This window comes from Balaenoptera musculus, chromosome 3 (assembly GCF_009873245.2).
Source record: "Balaenoptera musculus isolate JJ_BM4_2016_0621 chromosome 3, mBalMus1.pri.v3, whole genome shotgun sequence".
NCBI lineage: Eukaryota > Metazoa > Chordata > Mammalia > Artiodactyla > Balaenopteridae > Balaenoptera > Balaenoptera musculus.
Genome location: NC_045787.1, coordinates 90,603,171 through 90,624,283, shown reverse-complemented (window position 1 = coordinate 90,624,283; position 21,113 = coordinate 90,603,171). Strand labels below are relative to the sequence as shown.

Genomic DNA, 21,113 nt, shown 5'->3' with positions numbered 1-21,113 from the left:
TGTAGGATTCTGACATTTTGATAATTTTTAATGCACTGACATTTTGCTTATAAAGTTTGCAGAGGTGTTGGCTTCCTTTTTGTAGGTACTATTTTGTTACTGGTCTCACAAATAATTGAAATTTTTTTTAAGGGTTTTTGATGAGAGCTTAGTTGAAGTTGGAAAGGAGCTTCAGGCATATTTTAAAATGGTATACATAAGAGCTTATCAACTTTTTAGATGGATAGATAGAATATGAGGAAAAGAAAAAATCCTCTGTATGTGTATTTATACTGTTACTTCCCTGTTCTCATATCTTTACTTTAGAGATAATTGAGTTTCTGAAGATGGTTGAATGGGGGAATATATTGACGTTTGTTTTTGTGTAGAGGAGATGAGGGATGCTGGTGTATGTATAATTTGTTCAGAAAGATAGCACTGTGAAGGCTTGGGCTTGCTTCTTTTCTTTCCCTAGCCTAGACTGTATATTATAAAGAGTGACTATTACATGGACCTGAACTGCAAAGAGCATTTTCTTGGTTGGAATGTAATTATATCCAAATCACAATTATAGAGTAGGCTGAGTAAGTAATTTTCTTAAATAAGTATATGTATTTGTAATCAGCTTGCTAGAACTTTGCCTTTGTTAGGTTCAGAGAGAGTTGCTTTTTATACTTTCTCTAATTTAGGTGTTCTGTTTTTATCCCAGAGCTTTAAAAAGTAAACAATAGGAGTAAACCACATCTGCAGTCAATATTTTTTAAACACATACGGAATATTCCATTTTAGTTGAATTTTATGAGGATAGATTAGACTAAATGCCTTGAAAGGTCATTTCTGCCTTTCAGAATCTATGATTATAATCACCAAATTATATGCTACTAAACATAAGGGAAGCAATAAAAAAGAAAAAGAGTAAAGTAGACAGGAATGTAGTCAAGATTAAAAAAACCCAATCACTACTAAAAAGTCATGAAATAGTGACAGTGTTTGAAAAGAAATTGTGTCACTGTTCATATTTGGGAGAATCTGTCCACCATAGTGTGTGATAAGATTCCCACATCTTTCAGTCAGTGTTAGGGTTTGTGGTCCTAGAGAATGGAATAAGGAGACAATAAAGCAACTTCTTTAACCAAATTTCAGGTTTCTTAGGCAGGGTGGTGTCTGTTTTTAGCATATAGAATAACATCTATTGATGTGTTGGAGGAAATATCTGAATTTTGTCTAAAGAAAGAGTAGAGAGTCTGCAATTTAATTACAGTTTTTAAATGGGAAAGGGGACAGATTCTGAAATATTCAAAAACAATCTTACTATAATATGGATCTTGGGATCAGTGACTCTGGACTGTATTACACATGTATGTGGTACTACAGAATACGATTTCTTATCTTTACTACAGACTACTATTACAGTTGGTTTCTTTTGCATAAGTATTTGAGACTGGATCTTTATTTAATTTGCTTCTCCATCGTTTTTGAGCTCCTGAATTTTTTGCTGTACAATGTAGCTTAATTTTTCAGATCCTCTTCCAGCATGGCCGGGGTCCATGACTGACCTGTGCCACATCAAATTCCATACTTAAGCATCCTAGTAAAGAATTGAGTTGTCTGTCCTGTTAAGAAGGAAGATCCACTGACATTTGTTTGTTTCGACTCGATTTATTTATTGAATTTATTACTAAATTTATTAAATTTATGAAAGAATTATTTTCTTCAGTTGTGTTTTTTTTTTGCGGGGGGTGGATCATGCATCACGGCTTGCGGGATCTTAGTTCCCCAACCAGGGATCGAACCCGTGCCCCCTGCACTGGAAGCGCAGAGTCCTAACCGCTGGACCGCCAGGGAACTCCCCAGATTTTTAAAAGTACAGTCATTTATAGGGAGGAAGTGGTATCAATAAATTTAGGAAACTTTGGGATTAAAAATAACAGATTATTAATTCATTCAAGAAATATGGAATGCTAGGCACTCTTCTGGGTGCTGGGGGTAGAGTGATAGACAGAGTCAACAAGAATCCCCTGCCCTCATGGAACTTATACTCCAGTGGGCAGAGAAAGACAGTAAATAAAGTAAAATTTGTAGTCTGTAAGATAAACTAACAGGTGTTAGAAAAACTATAAGTGAAAATTTTCTGATCTGATTTTTATTTTTTAAATCTTGGTGTAGTCGAACCAAATTCCGCCACAGTCAGCAATTATTTCCTGAAGGTTCTCCTGGTGACCAGTGGGTAAAGCACAGGCAACCACTGCAACAAAAACCATATAATAATAATCATTCTGAAATGTCTGACCTTTTAAAAGCAAAGGTGAGTGATACACATTTAAAGATTTTCATAACTTTAGATCATTTGACTTTGAAATGTATCTGAGTTGAGGAATTACAGATTAACAGTTGTAGAGCTCTGAATTGTTAATCCAGGTCTCCTGTGTTTCTGACTTGTGATTTGAAGTAGGGATGAGACTCCTTAACCTTTACAGCTTTGGTATTAATCCAGTGTAGCAAGTAATATGAATTAACATCTGATTTTGGTAAATATGCTACCAGTGAAAGGTTCATTACTGTGTTGTATTCTGGTGTATGATTATATTACAGTTTATTTATCCATTCTACTCGTACATGTTTGTTGTTTCCACTTTGGGGCTTTTACAAACCATACTGCTATGAATGTTTCTGTACATGTCTTTTGAGGAACATACACAGTTATTTTGGGTATATAGAATTGGGTAGAAATGTTGGAGCAGTGGATATGCCTATGTTCTTGAGTATATACTGCAAACAATATTCTCAAGTAATTTATATCCCCAGCAAAATATATGAGAGTTCCATTTGTTCCACATCCTTACTAATCCATGGTATTATCTGTCTTTATTACTTTAGCCATCTATTTGGGTACCACTCTTTTTATGTTCATTCTTTTAAAAATATACTGGGTTCATCAAAATTAAAAACTTTTGTGCATCAGAGATCACTATCAAAAGAGAAGAGACAGCCCATGGAATGGGAGAATTTGCAAATCACATATCTAATGGATTAATATCCAGGATATATGGAGAACTCCTACAATTCAACTACAAATAAAACAACCCAATTAAAAAAATGGGTAGACACCTTGAATAGACATTTCTTTAAAGAATATATACAAATGGCCAATAAGCACATGAAAAGATGCTCACAATCATTAGTAGAATGCAAATCAAAACCACAGTGAGATACTATTAATACCCACTAGGTATGAAGTAATAAAAATGTAATTAAAAAAATGGAGAATAATAAGTGTTGACAGGAATGTAGGGAAATTGGAACCCTTGTGCATTGCAGGTGGGAATGTAAAATGGTGCAGCTGCCATGGAAAACAGTTTGGATGGTTCGTCAAAACGTTAAACATAGAATTACCATATGACCCAGCAATTCCATTCCTAGGCTCATACTCAAAAGAATTGAAAGCAGGGACTTAAACAGGTAACTTATATCCCAGTGTTCACAGTAGCATTATTCATGATAGCCAAAAGGTGGAAACAACCCACGTGTCTGTCAGCAGATTAATGGATAAACAAAATAAACATACAATGGAATATTATTTGGCCTTAAAAAGGAATGAAAGGGACTTCCCTGGTGTTCCAGTGGTTAAGACTCCACGCTCCCAATGCAGGGGGCCCGGGTTGGATCCCTGGTCAGGGAACTGGATCCCTCATGCTGCAGCTAAGACCCGGCGCAGCCAAATGAATAAGTATTTAAAAAAAAAAAAAAAAAGGAATGAAATTATGATGCGTACGTGCTACAACATGGATGAACCTTAAACACATGCTAAGTGAAATAAGCCATACACAAAGGGACAAATATTGTATGATTCCACTTACATGAGGTGCCTAGTGTAGACAAATTTATAGACAGAAATTAACTTGAGGTTACCAGGGCTGAGGGACAGGAGGGAATATGGAATTATTTAATAGGTACGAAGTTCTGTTTAGATGATGAAAAAGTTTTGGAGATGGATACTGGTGGTGGTTGCACAACATTGTGACTATACACTGCCACTGAGTTGTACATTTAAAAGTGGTTCAAGTGCTAAATTTTATGTATATGGTACCGCAATAAAAGGTAAATACCAAGAAGAATGGAATGAAATTGAATTAAAAGTGTGTGGTAACATGAGTCTCTGAAAGCTGTATTTCCCTACCTTTCTTTCTTTAAATTAGCTTGTTGTTTTCAAGCTATTTTAGGAACTGCTTAATTTTTTCTGTAGGTAGATAGACTGTACATAAATAAATGTATTTTTATACATTTTAAAATAATAATAAAATTATTCTATTCACTGTTTTAGCTAGTCCTCTTAAATAGCTGTCTTTTTAAGACCTCTAAGGCCAAATTAATGTTTAAAAACTGTGTTTTAAGTTAAATTTAGAGTTATTTTCTAAGAAAATTAACTCGTTAAAGCAGTATAATAGCAAGATGTAAACTACTGCATGTTTAAGTTTTAGGTCTAAATTTAGGGATAATGGCCCAAATTTTAAAAACCAGTTGTCTTTATTATTTTGTATAAAAAGAGATTATTAATTTAAGAAATCCCTATTTGTTTATTAATAACTTAAAGCAGATTTTAGGGTAACAGTGATCACATCTGCTGCCTGTTTCCAGCTTTAAGGACTGTAGTCAATGTGCCTTAGTGTTCCCTCACAGAGAGGTTTTCTTTGGCAGTCACATAAGGTTTTCAAAGTTGTTCCTCTCCTTGCTCCCATTCTTCTTTAACTCCTCATGCTTGTAAACACAGTCTGCGAGCAGAAATGGCATAAGGCAAGAGGTGTGGAAAGATTCCTAGGGACCATTATATTTTCTATTTCATATCTTTTGAGGACTCTTGCTTTGTGAAGCACTATCTTCTATAAGAAAATATATTGATAGTGGTTCTCCAGTGTTTAAGGAAGGTTTTTGGGGCGGGGGGCTTTGCTGAACTCTGATTCAACCAGCTAAATACATTCATAGGGGTATATTGTTTTATCCTATTACATTATGCTATATAGATTTATATTTTATTTCTTCTTATTGGAAAAACAGAGTCAAAGTATGAGGGGAAATGGCAGAAAACAGTATCAAGAGTCACCTAATCAAAAGAAAAGAACAAATGGGGTCCACAGCCAGCCAGGCAAGCAGCAGAACCCCTTGATGGTAAGAGTTAACAGCTCTCATGCTAAGAAGGCAGTTCACGCTTTTTAAGATGGGGCAAGGGCGGGGGCAAGGGCGTTGGCAAGGCACGTTGAATTGATATATTGACAGGATTTTTATGAACCTGCTGTGTGTGCACTATTCATCCACTAAAAAAATCTCTGCCTACTCTCAATTATAGGTTTATAACATTGATTCAAATGTGCATCTGATCTTTACTTTTTATGTGGGTATTTATTTATTTTTAATGAATTTTTATTGGAGTATAGTTGATTTACAATGTTGTGTTAGTTTCTGCTGTACAGCAAAGTGAATCAGTTATACATATACATATATCCACTCTTTTTTAGATTCTGTTCCCATATATAGGTCATTACAGAGTATTGAGTTCCCTGTGCTATACTGTAGGTTCTTGTTGGTTATCTATATGTGGGTATTTAGATATATTTTAATACTTTGGAAACAGTGTGTCGTCAACCCTGCTTTCTAGACAAGTCCTAAGTATTCTCTCTATATTTTTCTAAATAGAGTCTGTATTATTTTAATGAAGTTAAAAGTTTGGAATAACATCACAGTGTTTTTGTTTTTGTTTTTTTTCTTCAAGTTGATAGAATTTAGAAAATGAAAACGAAACAAAATACTCAACAGCCAGTGTCGTATTCATTAGACTAGGCTGAAAGACAGATTACGTGTGAGCATTTTAAGGCATTTACTTCCATTCTTTTAGTCTGTGTTCCGGAAAGTAATTCATAAACTGATAAGTCTCCTTGCTTATCTTTCTGTATGTCCCGGTATTTCTTTCCTTTTTTTTTTTTAAAGATGTATTTATTTTATTTTTTTTTTTTTTTGAATTAATTAATTAATTTATTTTTGGCTGCGTTGGGTCTTCATTGCTGCACGCAGGCTTCCTCTAGTTGCAGCGAGCAGGGGCTTCTGTTCATTGTGGTGTGCGGGCTGCTCATTGCGGTGGTTTCTTTGCTGTGGAGCATGGGCTCTAGGTGCGCGGGCTTCAGTAGTTGTGGCTTGTGGCCTCAGTAGTTGTGGCGTACGGGCTTAGTCGCTCCGTGGCATGTGGGATCTTCCCGGACCAGGGATTGAAGCTGTGTCCTCTGCATTGGCAGGCAGATTCTTACGCACTGCGCCACCAGGGAAGTCCCAGTCCTGGTATTTCTATGTTGAATTTTCTTATTGTATCTTCACCTATTTTTCTTTCTTTAACCGTGGGTGATAATAGTAATTTCAAGTTTTTAACAAAAGTATTTTCCTTGAATTCCCTAGGTGCTGTTGATTTAACTTGGGGTGTATTGATTCCACTAGCAAGCACATGTTAAAGATCAGTTTACTGTTAGACTACTTGCCCTTTACTATTATTGTACTCCACTCTGGTAGAAATAGTGACAAGAACAAAGAAGAGTCTTAATAGATGGTCAGAAGGCTTTTAATCTAATTCAACATCTGTCCCTAACAAAAGCTGGACAGATTAAAATGATAGTACTATAAAAATGTTAATTCTCCTCAAATTAATACATAGATTTAACTCAATACCAATCAGAATCCTTGATTTTTTGGGGGGAACTGCACAAATGACTCTCATATTTGTCTAAAAGAACTTGAGTAAATTTTTTGAAAGTTCTTAAAAGAAAGTTAATGATGGAGAACAAGTATATGAACAGCTTATAAGGGAAGAACTAAAAGTGACTGATAAACGTATAAATGTGTAATCAAAGAAGGTAAATTAAAACGGGATGCCACTTTTCCTCATTAGATTGGCAAAGATGAAAAGATAGCCACTTATATATTGTTGAGAATATTGAGAACACTTTAAAATTGCTAATTGGTACAGCCTCCTAGAGAGTAGTTTGGCTATATTGAAAGCCTGAAAAAGTTCTTACCTTGGTTCCCTAGAAGAGAAATTTAAAGAATATTCACTCCATTGCTCTTTTTTTTCCCCTTTCTTTATTTTATTTATTTATTTTTTGGCCGCATTGGGTCTTTGTTGCTGCGCTTTCTCTAGTTGCGGTGAGCGGGGGCTACTCTTTGTTGCAGTGCGCAGGCTTCTCATTGTGGTGGATTCTCTTTGTTTCAGAGCACGGGCTCTAGGCACACGGGCTCAGTAGTTGTGGCGCACGGGCTTAGTTGCTCCGCAGCATGTGGGATCGTCCCGGACCAGGGCTCGAACCCATGTCCCCTGCACTGGCAGGCGGATTCTTAACCACTGTGCTACCTGGGAAGCCCCCACTCCATTGCTCTTAATTATGAAAACATGGAAACAATCTAAATATCTAAGAAGATAATATTAAATGCAATATTGTAGATCTATGCCATAGACTACCATGTAGTCATTGAAAGTGATGGTGTAGATTTGTATTTATTGAAAAAGGAATATGTTCATAGTATATACATTTAAAAAGTGGGTTGTATCCTTTTTGACCCACCTCCTAGAGAAATGGAGATAAAAACAAAAATAAACAAATGGGACCTAATGAAACTTAAAAGCTTTTGCACAGCAAAGGAAAACATAAACAAGACAAAAAGACAGCCCTCAGAATGGGAGAAAATATTTGCAAATGAAGCAACTGACAAAGGATTAATCTCCAAAATTTACAAACAGCTCATGCAGCTCAATATCAAAAAAACAAACAACCCAATCCAAAAAGGGGCAGAAGACCTAAATAGACATTTCTCCAAAGAAGATACACGGATTGCCAACAAACACATGAAAGGATGCTCAACATCACTAATCATATGTATAGCTGATTCACTTTGTTATAAAGCCGAAACTAATTATACCATTGTAAAGCAATTATACTCTAATAAAGATGTTAAAAAAAAAAAAAAAAAAAGATCCTGCAGGGCAAAGGCAAAAAACTACAACGAGGTATCACCTCACACTGGTCAGAATGGCCATCATCAAAAAATCTACAAACAATAAATGCTGGAGAGGGTGTGGAGAAAAGGGAACCCTCTTGCACTGTTGGTGGGAATGTAAATTGATACAGCCGCTATGGAGAACAGTATGGAGGTTCCTTAAAAAACTAAAAATAGAACTACCATATGACCCAGCAATCCCACTACTGGGCATAAACCCTGAGAAAACCATAATTCAAAAAGAGTCATGTACCGCAATGTTCATGCAGTTCTGTTTACATAGCCAGGACATGGAAGCAACCTAAGTGTCCATTGACAGATGAATGGATAAAGAAGATGTGGCACATATATACAATGGAATATTACTCAGCCATAAAAAGAAACTAAATTGAGTTATTTGTAATGAGGTGGGTGGACCTAGAGTCTGTCATACAGAGTGAAGTAAGTCAAAGAGAAAAACAAATACTGTATGCTAACATATATATATGGAATCTAAAAAAAAAAAAAACTGGTTCTGAAGAACCTAGGGGCAGGACAGAAATAAAGATGCAGACGTAGAGAATGGACTTGAGGACATGGGGAGGGGGAAGGGTAAGCTGAGATGAAGTGAGAGAGTGGCATGGACATATATACACTACCAAATGTAAAATAGATAGCTCATGGGAAGCAGCCGCATAGCACAGGGAGATCAGCTTGGTGCTTTATGACCACCTAGACGGGTGGGATAGGGAGGGTGAGAAGGAGACACAAGAGGGAGGAGAGATGGGGATATATGTATATTATAGCTGATTCACTTTGTTATAAAGCAGAAACTAACACACCATTGTAAAGCAATTATACTCCAATAAAGATGTTAAAAAAAATAAAAAGTGGGTTATAGAATACTATGTATAGAATAATTCTGTTTGTTACATAATTATATGAAAATACATTCACACGTATTTTCATAGAAAAAAAGCTGGAAAGATGTACTGGAATGTTAATAGTAATTATCTCTGGGTTGAGAAACTTAATGAATAATTTTCTTGTTTTCTGGTGTTTCCATATTGTATGTGTAATCAAGAACTAAAAACAGTTTTAGGCTTAAAAAAATAAATTAAAAATAAAATTAAAAATACCAGTGCAAGGTGGGCATGGTGATTATATGGTTTAATTCTCTTCCTGAGAAATTTGATAGTATATCTCCTTATTTATAATTGAAATGAGTGGAGATGGTATGTTGTGTGTTTGTGTTTTTTAATAGAAATGTGAAAAAAAACTTCATCCACGAAAGCTTCAGGATACTTTTGAAACAGGCAAGTCATTTTCTTTTCAAAATTTCTGCTGGTTGGGATTCGGTTTGGTTTTGAAGTAACCTTGATTTTAGTGGTGCATGATGAACTGTGATAGATAAGCTGAAAGAGTTGCACATGGTCTATAGAGAGAGAGTTCATATATATGGTCAAGTTCTCTAAATATGAAACTGGCTAAAATAAATTTATTTAAATTATTTGCCCTTTCACTGTGCTATTTCTTTTGTGAATGTGAAGCCTTGGTGCTGTGCATGAATATTGTAAATAAATAAATAATTGCTTAAGGGTTAGACAGGGAGTAGACCCAAGTAATATAATGGTGAGGAGAAACCTCATTCTCACATATATGTAAGGGGAGTGCTAACTTCAGAAGGGAAACATTTCCCCCTTACTTGAGGTAATGATCAACTTGTTAAGATGGTACTAAGGATAGCTGTTATTAAAATGACATTTGGAACTTCTCCATCCTCAGTTATGAAGAGTAGGTGTGTGATCTGATTTGGAAGGTAATGTTGAGGAATGTAGAAAGCTCTTTGTAAATACTGATTTAGTAGATGTCATTTGGAATTGCAATAGGCTATTTTTTTCTTCGGTGCTATTTTGAATGGTATGAAATTCCCTGTGCAGTAGGTAAGCATTTATTTACCATCTAGATTTAAGGCTTTCATATAGAAAACTCTTAAGAATTGAGAAGCATTATAATTATATTTTCTTGCATTACTGTTTATGATTTAAGCAAGATAGAAGCTGTTTTAAAAGAGATGCTTTGGGGACTTCCCTTGTGGTCCAGTGGTTAAGACTCCATGCTTACAATGCAGGGAACGTGGGTTCGATCCCTGGTTGGGGAATTAAGATCATACATGCCTGCGGCACGGCCAAAAAAAAAACAAGAGAGAGAGAGATCCTTTAACCCTGTTTTGGAAAATTAAGTGTAAGAAGAAGTTGGAACTGTCATTAAGTTATGGGGGTAGAATTCCTCTTAGTTGGACTTTTCTGGCCACCTTAGGTGGTGTGGGCATGATAGGCTGATAGTTGAAGTAATGTAACTTCAGAAATCAATTATTTCAGAAAATCTTTAAAAAGCCATATGTTTAGGAACATTAAAGAAGGCACACTAATGTATATCCAACTTAGTTGGGCATGATTCAGATATATAAAATTTTGAGTTGTCTTGAGAAGGAAGTATAAAAGTGTTCTTATCCTGGGAAACCTCATATCAGACTTTATTTTGGCCTCAACCTTTTGGTGTCTATTCCAAACCTAGTTTCCTGGTCACGTCCCTGCTCTACTTTAAGGGGGAAAAAAAAAAGCCCTGATAAGTTGGAGTTCTGTTGTACTATGATTTTGAAAATTTGGATTTTTCTTTAGGTTGACATATTCCCTGAAGATTTGATAACCTCCAGCTTTATTTTTCTAGAATTGGAATCTTTACAGATCTTACATTGTAATTGTAATCTTTATAATGTTTACATTTTGATCTCTGTCAAGAAGCTCCCCTTATGTTGGCACAAAATACAAATATAGGTGGTAAACAAAGGTATGCACATTTCTTAAAAAACTTAATTTACTTTTGGCTGTGTTGGGTCTTCGTTGCTGCACGCGGGCTTTCTCTAGTTGCGGCGAGCAGGGGCTACTCTTCATTGCAGTGCACGTGTTTCTCATTGCAGTGTCTTCTCTTGTTGTGGAGCACGAGCTCTAGGCGCACGGGCTTCAGTAGTTGTGGCACGTGGGCTCAGTAGTTGTGGCTCGCGGGCTCAGTAGTTGTGGCGCATGGGCTTAGTTGCTCCATGGCATGTGGGATCTTCCTGGACCAGGGCTCGACCCCGTATCCCCTGCTTTGGCAGGCGGATTCTTAACCACTGCACCACCAGGGATGTCCCTAGGTATGCCCATTTTTGAAAGCAGGTGAATATTAAGGGTCTTAAAATAAAGGCTGAGATTAAGATATTGAATGTTTGTTTGGAATAAGCAATAATAGATTAGAAATACACTTGAGTACCAGTTTAGGGAAAGGAAGATATCTTGGTGGTTCTACTTAGGTTAGATTTAGAGTGTGGGGAGATGAATATATACTGCACGTGAATTCCTTTATAACAAAAGGTGAAGGGCAGGATTTGATTTCTCACTAAGTTACTGAGCTTATTTATTTTGTTTTTTAAGCAGATGCTGTATATGACTTACCTTGCTCCAGTGAAGACCAGTTGCTAGAACATGCCGAGGGCCAGTCTGTGGCATGTAATGGACGTTGCAAGTTCCCCTTTTCATCCAGAGCCTTTTTGAGTTTCAAGTTTGACCATAATGCTATAATGAAAATCTTGGACCTTTGATAGCAACAAATGTGTTGTGGAAGTCTCAAGATCAGAGACTTGTTGCATTTGAGTGGGTGTCTCTTTGAGCCTTACCTTTCTCAGGTGTTTTAAAGAAATGCAGGGAGGCAGTGATGTTTCTGAAGAGATGTTCTATGTGCAGAAGAGAGAGTAGAAAGAAACATGAGTTTGCACTGTAAATGCAGTTATAACTTTTTATACATACGTACCTTTTCAGTGTTTGGCTAATGAATTTAAGTTGCTTTTTATGAGGGCATTTTTTTCTGTGTGATTATGGTTTTTATTTTGTATTCTGGTCAAGAAAATAGTGTTTGAGTCATCACTAATAGCTAAGTTAACGGGAATGCTCCATCAACCCATTGCAGTGATTGTATTGATAATACTAGTTCCCTTATATTGAAAATTTTAAAAGAAACTTAAAATACACAGTTATTAAATGAATACAAGAGCTGAAATGTCACAGAAGTCAAGATTGCAGGTCATCTGCTTTGGTGGCATTTTGTGCCTATCTCTGCTTCTAACCACTTAGGCTGTCTAATCCTCCTCTGCTAGGAGTTTTTTTAAGGTTTTATTTAGAGTCAGCATCTGCTATATAATGTTCATGTTCAAAATGAACTCTCAGCACTTCATTAAAGGACAAAGTCCTCAGCCTGGAGAGGGACTGAGTTGGTTGGGCGGGGAGTTGATGCTCTGATTTTGAATTGTGCTGTGTGCAGTCAGTGAACCTGGGAGACCGCGAAGAGAGGGTAGTGGGGAGAGAGCACGGGGACTGGGACCCCGAAACTGCTTTGGTCACATCTGCACCATCCTGCTGCCAGCCCCTTAGTATCATATGATGATTTTGTTCTTGTGAAACTTTATTCTGTATTAAGTTGTGTAAATATGTATGGAATACTGACATTATTAGGTTTTACATTGCATCTCAGTGTTGATCTCTGGAAACTGATCTTATATTAGGTTCCAATTTGCAGTAGTAGCAGAGACTGACACACTTTTATTAGCATGAAGCCCCTAGATGATGGAGCCAAAGGGAAGGGTATGCAGTTTACCCAGGTACAGATAAAGCATTTCACTAGGGGAGGATCAGAACGCGGCAGTAACATGTGTAATTCACTCCTAGGAATGTATTTTGCTCCTTTAGGATTCTTAAATCCAAATAAGGATGGCAGTGCCCATTTAAAGAAGGATTTTAGCTATATAATTGAGGACAATCACCAGGGCTTTAAGGGCTTTAAGGTGTTTGGGGTTGCTGCTAACCTCATTGAAGGTGTTTCTTTCGGGGTTGGGGGGAGAGTGTGAGCATATGCGTGCGTGTGCTTCTGTCATGTGGGTTTTAAAAATCTTTTTTACATGTGGTATCCACAAAATATATCTCCGCTTGTAAATTTTATTGTAGAAATCTTTATTCTGTATAGATAGCCTATTTAATAGGGGTTCTATTTAACCCGGTGGGACTTTCAAAAGAAGTGCTATTGTAAGGAGTTCACTTGGTATTAATTTGCTTTAGCTTTTCAATGGCTTGATTTTAAAGGAGAAATTCTATTTATTAATACAAGTGTCACCCTCCTGGTGCTAAGCAGGATAATTCAGTTATAGCAGTGTGTTTAGAATTAGGTTATTCACAATCCTGCGTCTTTTAATGTGACAAATTTGTGAATCCTTCTGTGACCTTTTAAAAATGCATTATATGATTGCATTAGGAAGCTCTTAACTGTTTTTTCCAAAAATACAGCTGCTTTGCTTGGGTCTCCTTGAGCCATATTTTTAGTTGGTCCCAGCATTCCAGATTTCTGTTAAATTATGAACAGAAACAGTGAAAACTGTTTGCCTGGCAGGTAAATCATTTTCACTCATTTACTGCCATCTGGAAACTGTTTAATTTTTAGTGATTTTCTAGGGGTTTTCCCTTTTTAAGTGAGTGCTTTGGTCAGTCTTTCTGGTGCCTCGAGTTGGAATTTTCAGCTCTCGATACTAAAGCAGAAGAGATTAGTTACCAGAAGTATGGCCTCTAATGGTGTTGAGCCTTTTCAAGAACCAACAGATTATCTCTTTTCGATAATGGTAGTTTAACTATGGTTAAATATTATTGCTGTTGTGCTGCTTCATTTAATGCACTGTGGGTGGAACAAAATAAGGGTATTGTTGGAATGGAACTTTGGTAACTTGAGGCTTTTAGCTCTCTTGACAGTTTGAGATTTAAAAAAATGTTAAAAGATGTGATTTAAAGTTTATGTGTGTGATGTGACTTAACTATGCAGAAAATGTATAAGTTGGATGTACATGTTTTATGTACTTCTGCTATACTTATTCCCTCAAACCTGTGTATTAAGTTTCTCAGTGTTCAGGTTACCTTGAGAAAGGCCATGCTTAGCACAGAACTAGCTTTCTCGATTGAGAAATTTTAGCATGGTTTGAAGAAATCAAGTGATAAAGGAGAGTGCTGAATGTGCAGTACTTTACTTCTGTGTGCTGCGATTGAAGAAACGAGATGGGAAAAGTGTTGGGTTGGCTTCGTTATGTTTTACGTCTTTGAGAGAACAGGTCTTTTGAATCCACTTTTTCAGTGTTCTTATGTTCCAGCCTTATATGTTCCAAGGTTCAGTGCACTGTGAATCTTTTATTTTTTAAAATTTCTTAGGTGCTTTTATGTGTAACTGTAATGATTTGTAAGACGTTCAATGAATTGTTTTTGTACTTAACCATTGTAATCCAGAAGATAGGGGTATGGTTTACATGCTTTCACAAATTTTTGTTCAGAAATAGCAAATGAATGGTTTTAGGATTACCAACAGTGAGGCTCTCCTGAGACATGAGCATTTGGAGAAGTCCGAGAACCTAACAGAGCTCTTCTAGCATGGGTGAAATTTGAATGAAGATGTTTGAAAATTAAGTTGGATTTTCATGGTTACATATAAAGGTGAGTTTCCTGTGCTGTAAAGGAATGGTGGTCACTGCTTGCTGCTTTGAACTTGGATATCCTTATTTTTCTATTACATATCAATTAGTAAGTACAGATGATGAAGATGTATAGCAAAATTAATTTTATGCTATGAGATTGGGTTGGTATTTTGTCTTTTAAGTCTTTAGTAATTTGTATGTTAATATCAAAAAAAAAATACTCAAATCTAAGTGAATAGCATCCTTCCACAGGATTAAATTCTTCTATAAAACTTAATACATTGTGGTAGTCTTTAGAAAAGTTCAGGTCTGACTGCATGTGTGCATTAAAAAAATTAAAAACAAAAACAAAAACAAACAAACAAAAAAAACACATTTCATTACGGATTCCCTCACCTTTTTTTTTTGTTTGCTTCCAACAGTTAACTTGAACAGTAAGGAGCAAAGTCAGTTAAAAAATTAGACTTTCTGCCGAGTTATTTTTCTTACTCTGATGACATCTCTTGGCTTTTTATCTTTATTTTTGTACCAGTGGACCTCCCTCTGCCCACTCAGAGATTTTGTATTGATTGACATCTATTGTGTCTTTGTATTCCCTGAGGCAGTATTTTCTTCGCATATTAATGATAGTTAAAAGGTCAGATTCGTTAACATTTTTCTGATTGAAGAAAAATAAGTGTTACCTAGCAATTCTGACTTGAATATTTTCTAGCCTGGGGAAGGGGGCTCACGTGTCACTGTAACTTTAGATTAATGGTGAGCAAGACAAAGTCTTGTTCCGTCTGAAGGTATCAATGCCCTGTAAGTACCTGTCTCTAGGTAAACGGGTGTTAGTAAGTAACAGTTTTGTTAAACTTTATTCCTGATCATTTGGTAAAGCCTAGAGTTCCTTACTTTGTATTCTGTCCTTAGACTTTAAGATACATTTGTATAGTTGCCAAGAATTCTAAAAATGAGATGATGATGGGCTTTCTCAGCATCTTTTTCTTCTTCGAATTGAGTTGCTCTTGAAGTTTGTACTCCTCTGTCATAAAGATGGCAGATTGCAGATGGACAGTGTAGGCTCTGTCTCATGCTTTCAAAGTAGAGTTCTGGATTGCAGTTTCAAAAAATATGATAGGTTTATTATTATAGAATAAAAGTGCCCTGAAGGAAGAAGATAGCTATAGTTGCTGGGCAAAGAAAGCATGAAGAAGAAATTTTAGAAGATAAAATCAATTATTGAGTGCTGTATGATGCACGAGGCTAGAAATGTGGTCATTGCCTAGCCCAAGCAGAATCTAATATGTGTGGCCATTACCAAGCGTTTTCTGGCTCTGGGTATAATTTTTTCTAAGTATGGTTGCCAAGCAATCCAGTAAATCTAACGTAATTTTTCTCACTTTAATGATCAGTGTTCGGGAGTCTGGTCCTTCCTATGCTGATTAGAAGTACGTGGCTTTCTTACCGGAATACAACCCAGAGTACACACAGCCATAATCAGCTGTGTGTCATAGTCACTTCACATGGTAGCCATACATTTGTCCTAAATAGTGATCCTTTCCATCTAGTTTCCTGTTGCAGACAGTATTTATTACTGAATTGGTGGTCTGTAGCTAGGGAACATGGTAAAGCTACCTCCCCTGCCTGGCAGTGGACTTGAAGGGTTGGCTTCCACCAGCTTTGTTGCTCAGACTTTAACATAAGGTACAGAGAAGTGTAAACAAAAAACTACGATAAAGTATGAAAGTTTTATCTTGAGAAAACGTTCATAATTGACTCTTTAATCTGGGTTCCTTATGAAATCACCAGTAAAGAGATTCCATTTGTCTTGGGTCTTCTGTTAGCAGAGGGGATGGTCTAGCTATGGTAGCTTGAAAGCACAATCTAAGAGGAATTAACCTTAACAAGGTTGCATTAGCTGTGTAGTGCTGGTCAAGTGTGCTCTGGGAAAGGGATTGAAAGCAGAAGTCAACTGCCTATGTTTGTAACTTTGTTTCGCCTGGACCCTCCTGTTAGTAGCCTTTAATCCTTCAGTCCAGTGGAAGAATAAGGCCCTGAACATATACTTGCTGCTTTTTTGTTTGGGTGTTCTTTTGGTTATTGGCCTCTGTCTGGTGAGTGCTGTTTGAAGACCTGTTGTTTCTTAATCCCTTTTTAATCCCTTTTCTGGGGTGACTGATCAGGAAGCGGCCATTGAGTCTGTCCCATGCCACCTGTGCCCTGCCCCTGCTCCCCCCCCAGCGCCCACCCCGTGTCGGTTTTTTTCTTTCGGTAAAAAAATCTTTTTTTTTTTTTTTGTGATGCATCCCTATGGTGAATCTGCCCCTATGGGAATTCACAAGCAGTGGTTGCATCTTAACTTTGACTGTTGGGCCATGAGCAGTTAGGAGGGCTGTGGATGCCTGTGCTATTTTATTTTAGTCTCTCATGCAGGTAGCTGTCACATTGGTTTGGGAACAAAGGAAACTTCTGTGTAGTTCTAGGGCAAAATGGGCAGTATTCTGCTGGTCTTTGAGAGGTATTAGTTAACATTCTTAGGTTGTGGACTTTTTGAGGTAGGATGTAACATTTTAGTGTACTTACAATGAATTGAATCTGAGTTTCTAAAACAACCTATAGCTGCAAACGATGGTGTGAAACATTTTTGGCACAAATCTTCATTGTCAGTCATTTCTTAAGCTTTAAGATATTAGCTAGATCTTTGTAAAATGATATCTTCGCTTACTATGCTTTTGTGATATTCAGGAATAGATTGTGGATGGCAGGAAATGGAAGCAAAGGTTCTCAACTGCGAATGAAATTGAGAAAGGTAGTAACTATTCCTCAGCAGTTTGGTTAGTTAGATGTGTTAATATTGAATACTTTTGGAACAAATGAGTAGCCGTACTCTTCATGTCTTAACACATACGATATGCACTGATAGAAAAGCACAAAAGACATATCTGCAGAGTTTCTTTGTGCATTTCACTACTGTCCTAGGGCACTGCCGTCTCTGGTGGTCATTTTAGGTTTGTGTTTGGATCTTGCACAAGTACCTTTTAATTTCAAATGTGAGAGCCCAAAGAACTGATTCTTTAATTTTACTTTTTTGCTAATTTCATTTCAAAGTTAGGACAGGAGACAGGTAACCTGACTTCCATTTTATAAATATTATAAACTGTTTTTCTTCAGTAACAAATAGGGAAGGAAAATAAAACCATGAACTATTTTGCATATACATATATTTGTGTATATATATATACACACAATATACATATTTTTTCTAATTGTTTTTGAAGTTTGCTTATTAGCTTAATACTTTATAAAAAATTCGTCTTTGCTAAGTATTGATTCATACAACTCAGATTTTTAATTTTACCTGTTTAATGAAAATTTAAAAGTCTTATTTCAGAATAAGATGATTAATCAAATGGAATTATGGTTCATGTGTTAACTAAAGTGACCATCAAAATAAGGGCATACAGTTTAGTTTGGATGGGAAAGGGAATAAGAATTGATTTCTTTATATTTCCCGCCTATTTCCAAAACAAGATTTGAAGTGTCTTTGATGCTGTGGAGACTAGGTGATGTTCATGGAAGATACATAGTCTTAAAACAGTTTTCTTGGGGGTAGGTTTTAGTCTCAAAAAGGTGAAGATATTTATGCTGAGTCATGGACCGACAAAATCTGGTAGAAAAAAATTGATGAAATGGTTTTGCTAAACATGATATTCCACTTGAGAAAACTGAACTTTAGAGTAAATGTGATAACTAAATAGGTTTGTAAACTTTATTCAGCAATAATTTTTGTCTCATGTAAAATGATTTAACATTTAATTTTTACCTTAATTATAGCAGCGTTTTATTACTTTACCTTCTAGGGCATTTTAATGTTTCGAGAAAGACGTGTAAGTAAACCATTGGAGGATTCTGTCTATGGTAGTAATGAAGTTTTTGGTGCTTGTTTTGATTGTCAAACATTAGGAAAAGCAGAAAAGGAACCCCAAAACCAACCTTGTTGGTGCGCCTTATAGTTAATGAATTGATAACCTTTAGAGTGGTATTACTTATTGTGTTTCAGGGTTTATTACATTCTGACTGAATAGTTTTCTCTTTCCCCTCAGTGTAATGAAAGGATAAGGATTTTACTTTGATTTTCACTTATATTGAGTGTGTCTATCATAAGTAAAGGATTTCCAGTGACTCATGTTTATGAATCAGGAGTCAAATGTTTGCAGGCTTACTGCACTTCCAAAGTCGACTAGAAATGCCAGCTGTATCTCCACTGAGAAAATGAACAAAGTCCTGTGTCTTAACAGTTATGCTCTTTTTGAAAGCTTTTGATGTAAAACACCATTGAGAAATGAGAAACCTTTATCTTAAATACGGTTTGAATGATGGAAGGTTTCCTTTGTATTTTAAAACATTTTTACAGTTGATTGATTGTTCAAATATTGGCTTTCTGTAAAAACATTATCATCATGTTAAATTTACTCTTTGTAGTGCAATATCAATAAATTTTGCTGCTTGGGCAGTTTTAATTACTACCTTAACCTGGCTTCTGCTACTGATACTTGTAGGTTGCAAGTTGCTCATATTTTGGCTGCATCTCTTTGGACCAGTAAAAAAAATGACAAGTATGAGATAAAGGTATGTTTATATGAGAGGAAGAAATATTAAGGGTAGAGTGTCTCTGCAAAAATGAAAACTGGTATGTATTGCTTGGGCAGTTTTAATTACTACCTTAACCTGGCTTCTGCTACTGATACTTGTAGGTTGCAAGTTGCTCATATTTTGGCTGCATCTCTTTGGACCAGTAAAAAAATGACAAGTATGAGATAAAGGTATGTTTATATGAGAGGAAGAAATATTAAGGGTAGAGTGTCTCTGCAAAAATGAAAACTGGTATGTATTCTCCATCTCAGTTTACGGTTTGGTTGTTGATTTTTAAAGCAAGATTATATTGTGAGTTAATTAGATACATAAAATCCAACAATTCTTCAATTTGTATTAGAGCCTGGTTTTCTGAATAGAATGCTTGCCAGTCTTTGGATCTCGGGTCAAAGAAATACATACATTCTTCTCTACTAGAGACCTCAGCTATGTGATAGCAATTTTTATTTAAGATTTTAAGAAAGGAGAGTAACCAAGGTGTTTGTTATGCTCTTACTGTCAAAGGTACTTTGCTTTGATGATGAGAACTGACAACACTGCAGTAATATTCTAACATCAGACACCTTGCAGAGCTGCTCACCATCCTTCTTTATAGGCATGGATGACTTTCCAGCTCACTGTTATAGTCCCTCCTCTTTCAGTAACTTCTAAAGAGGAAAAAAGATGCAGATCCTTCAATAGATAGATAGATAGATAGATAACTAACTAACTCTGCATTCATACCAAATCCGAAAAGGTAGCCCAGTAGAAATTGGCGATAAATGAGGTTTCTTTGTTGGGCGTTTTGACCTAATACAGTCTGTCTTGTAGTTTCCTGCTTTGATGAGGGCTCTTGATGTAACTATGAAACCTGCGATGATGTTTGACATTAAATGTTAGACACACAGTATTACAGGACAGCCATATCCTTCAGTAAATACAGTTAAAGCACATTATGGAATTAGAAATATTTATTCAGAATATAAGATTGTTTGTAAAATATTATAAATGTCTCTGTATAAATAAATGGAGTTTTTTTTTAAACAATTCTATATCAAATAACACAAAGCTATTTTACAGCAGCTAAAACTAAAGGCATCTGGAAACATTTAAAGCATACAAGTGAAGAAAAAATTACAAGGTATAGTACAGTGTTAAAGGGCAACCTTAAAATGAGACTTTAATACAGTAGAACAATACTGACAAATGCAAACTTAGTCACATGTGCTTTAATAACTGACAGTACATTCAAGCAGCTTGAAAGTAGCACATTTTCAAATAATAGGAAACTAAAATCTCATGCAAAGTAGGTAAGTCTTGACAATGTCTAAAAACTGATTGATTGATTAGACATAGAAAAGTGAACGTTTCATCATCTTTGCATTGGGTTCAAACAGAAGCAGATTATTAGGGGCTCCCGAATGGCTGTCCTGACGTGAGCACTATAAGTGAATACTATGAGTTCTACAAACAGAACATTTTCCACATGGATTTGATTTGCAAAAAAGTGCAAAAGTGAACAGTAGAGCTGGGATAACTAAGCAGGTCATCAGTATGAGGGAATTTTGTCTCTAGCTTGCTCTGTACTGCTGAGCTGGCATTTCAGATGATTAGTGGATGAGTGATTTTGTAGCGACCTTGACTGGAAAAATCAGTACTGCTGGGCAAGGATATGATGATCCAGTAGCTGTTGCTGTTACTGGGCCAGAAGGATTTCTTGTCTTAGTCTTATGCAAAATCTCACTCAGATGCAATGTGACAACTTAGCCAATGTAACCCTTCACCGAAAATAGTTGTCAGTATGCGAAACTATTTTTCTCTACACAAGAATTAGCAAAAAACGAGAATGCGTGAACAGCTGCTATTCAGCTTGTATTCTTTTCCACTTCCAATGTTTTAACAGCCACTGAGTGCTCAGTGATGCTGTGGTGGCTACAGCCAGCATTATATTAATTGATAATTCTGGTGCCAATTC

At 36.2% G+C, this 21,113-nt stretch overlaps 1 protein-coding gene across 2 annotated transcripts in view; it reads left to right on the top strand.

Annotated features, from left to right (window-relative positions):
• The window catches only part of DCP2 (decapping mRNA 2), a 51,643-nt gene extending 33,042 nt beyond the window's left edge, over nt 1-18,601 (top strand). Inside the window, exons 7-10 of one of the 2 annotated variants that reach the window (XM_036845625.1) lie at nt 2,146-2,284; nt 5,032-5,142; nt 9,251-9,302; nt 11,463-18,601. In XM_036845625.1, the coding sequence (XP_036701520.1) occupies nt 2,146-2,284; nt 5,032-5,142; nt 9,251-9,302; nt 11,463-11,626 (466 nt within the window). In that variant the 3' untranslated portion in view covers nt 11,627-18,601. The remainder of the gene's footprint in view (nt 1-2,145; nt 2,285-5,031; nt 5,143-9,250; nt 9,303-11,462) is intronic. The other variant, XM_036845624.1, reaches the window with a different exon arrangement.
• The last annotated feature ends 2,512 nt before the right edge of the window (nt 18,602-21,113 follow it).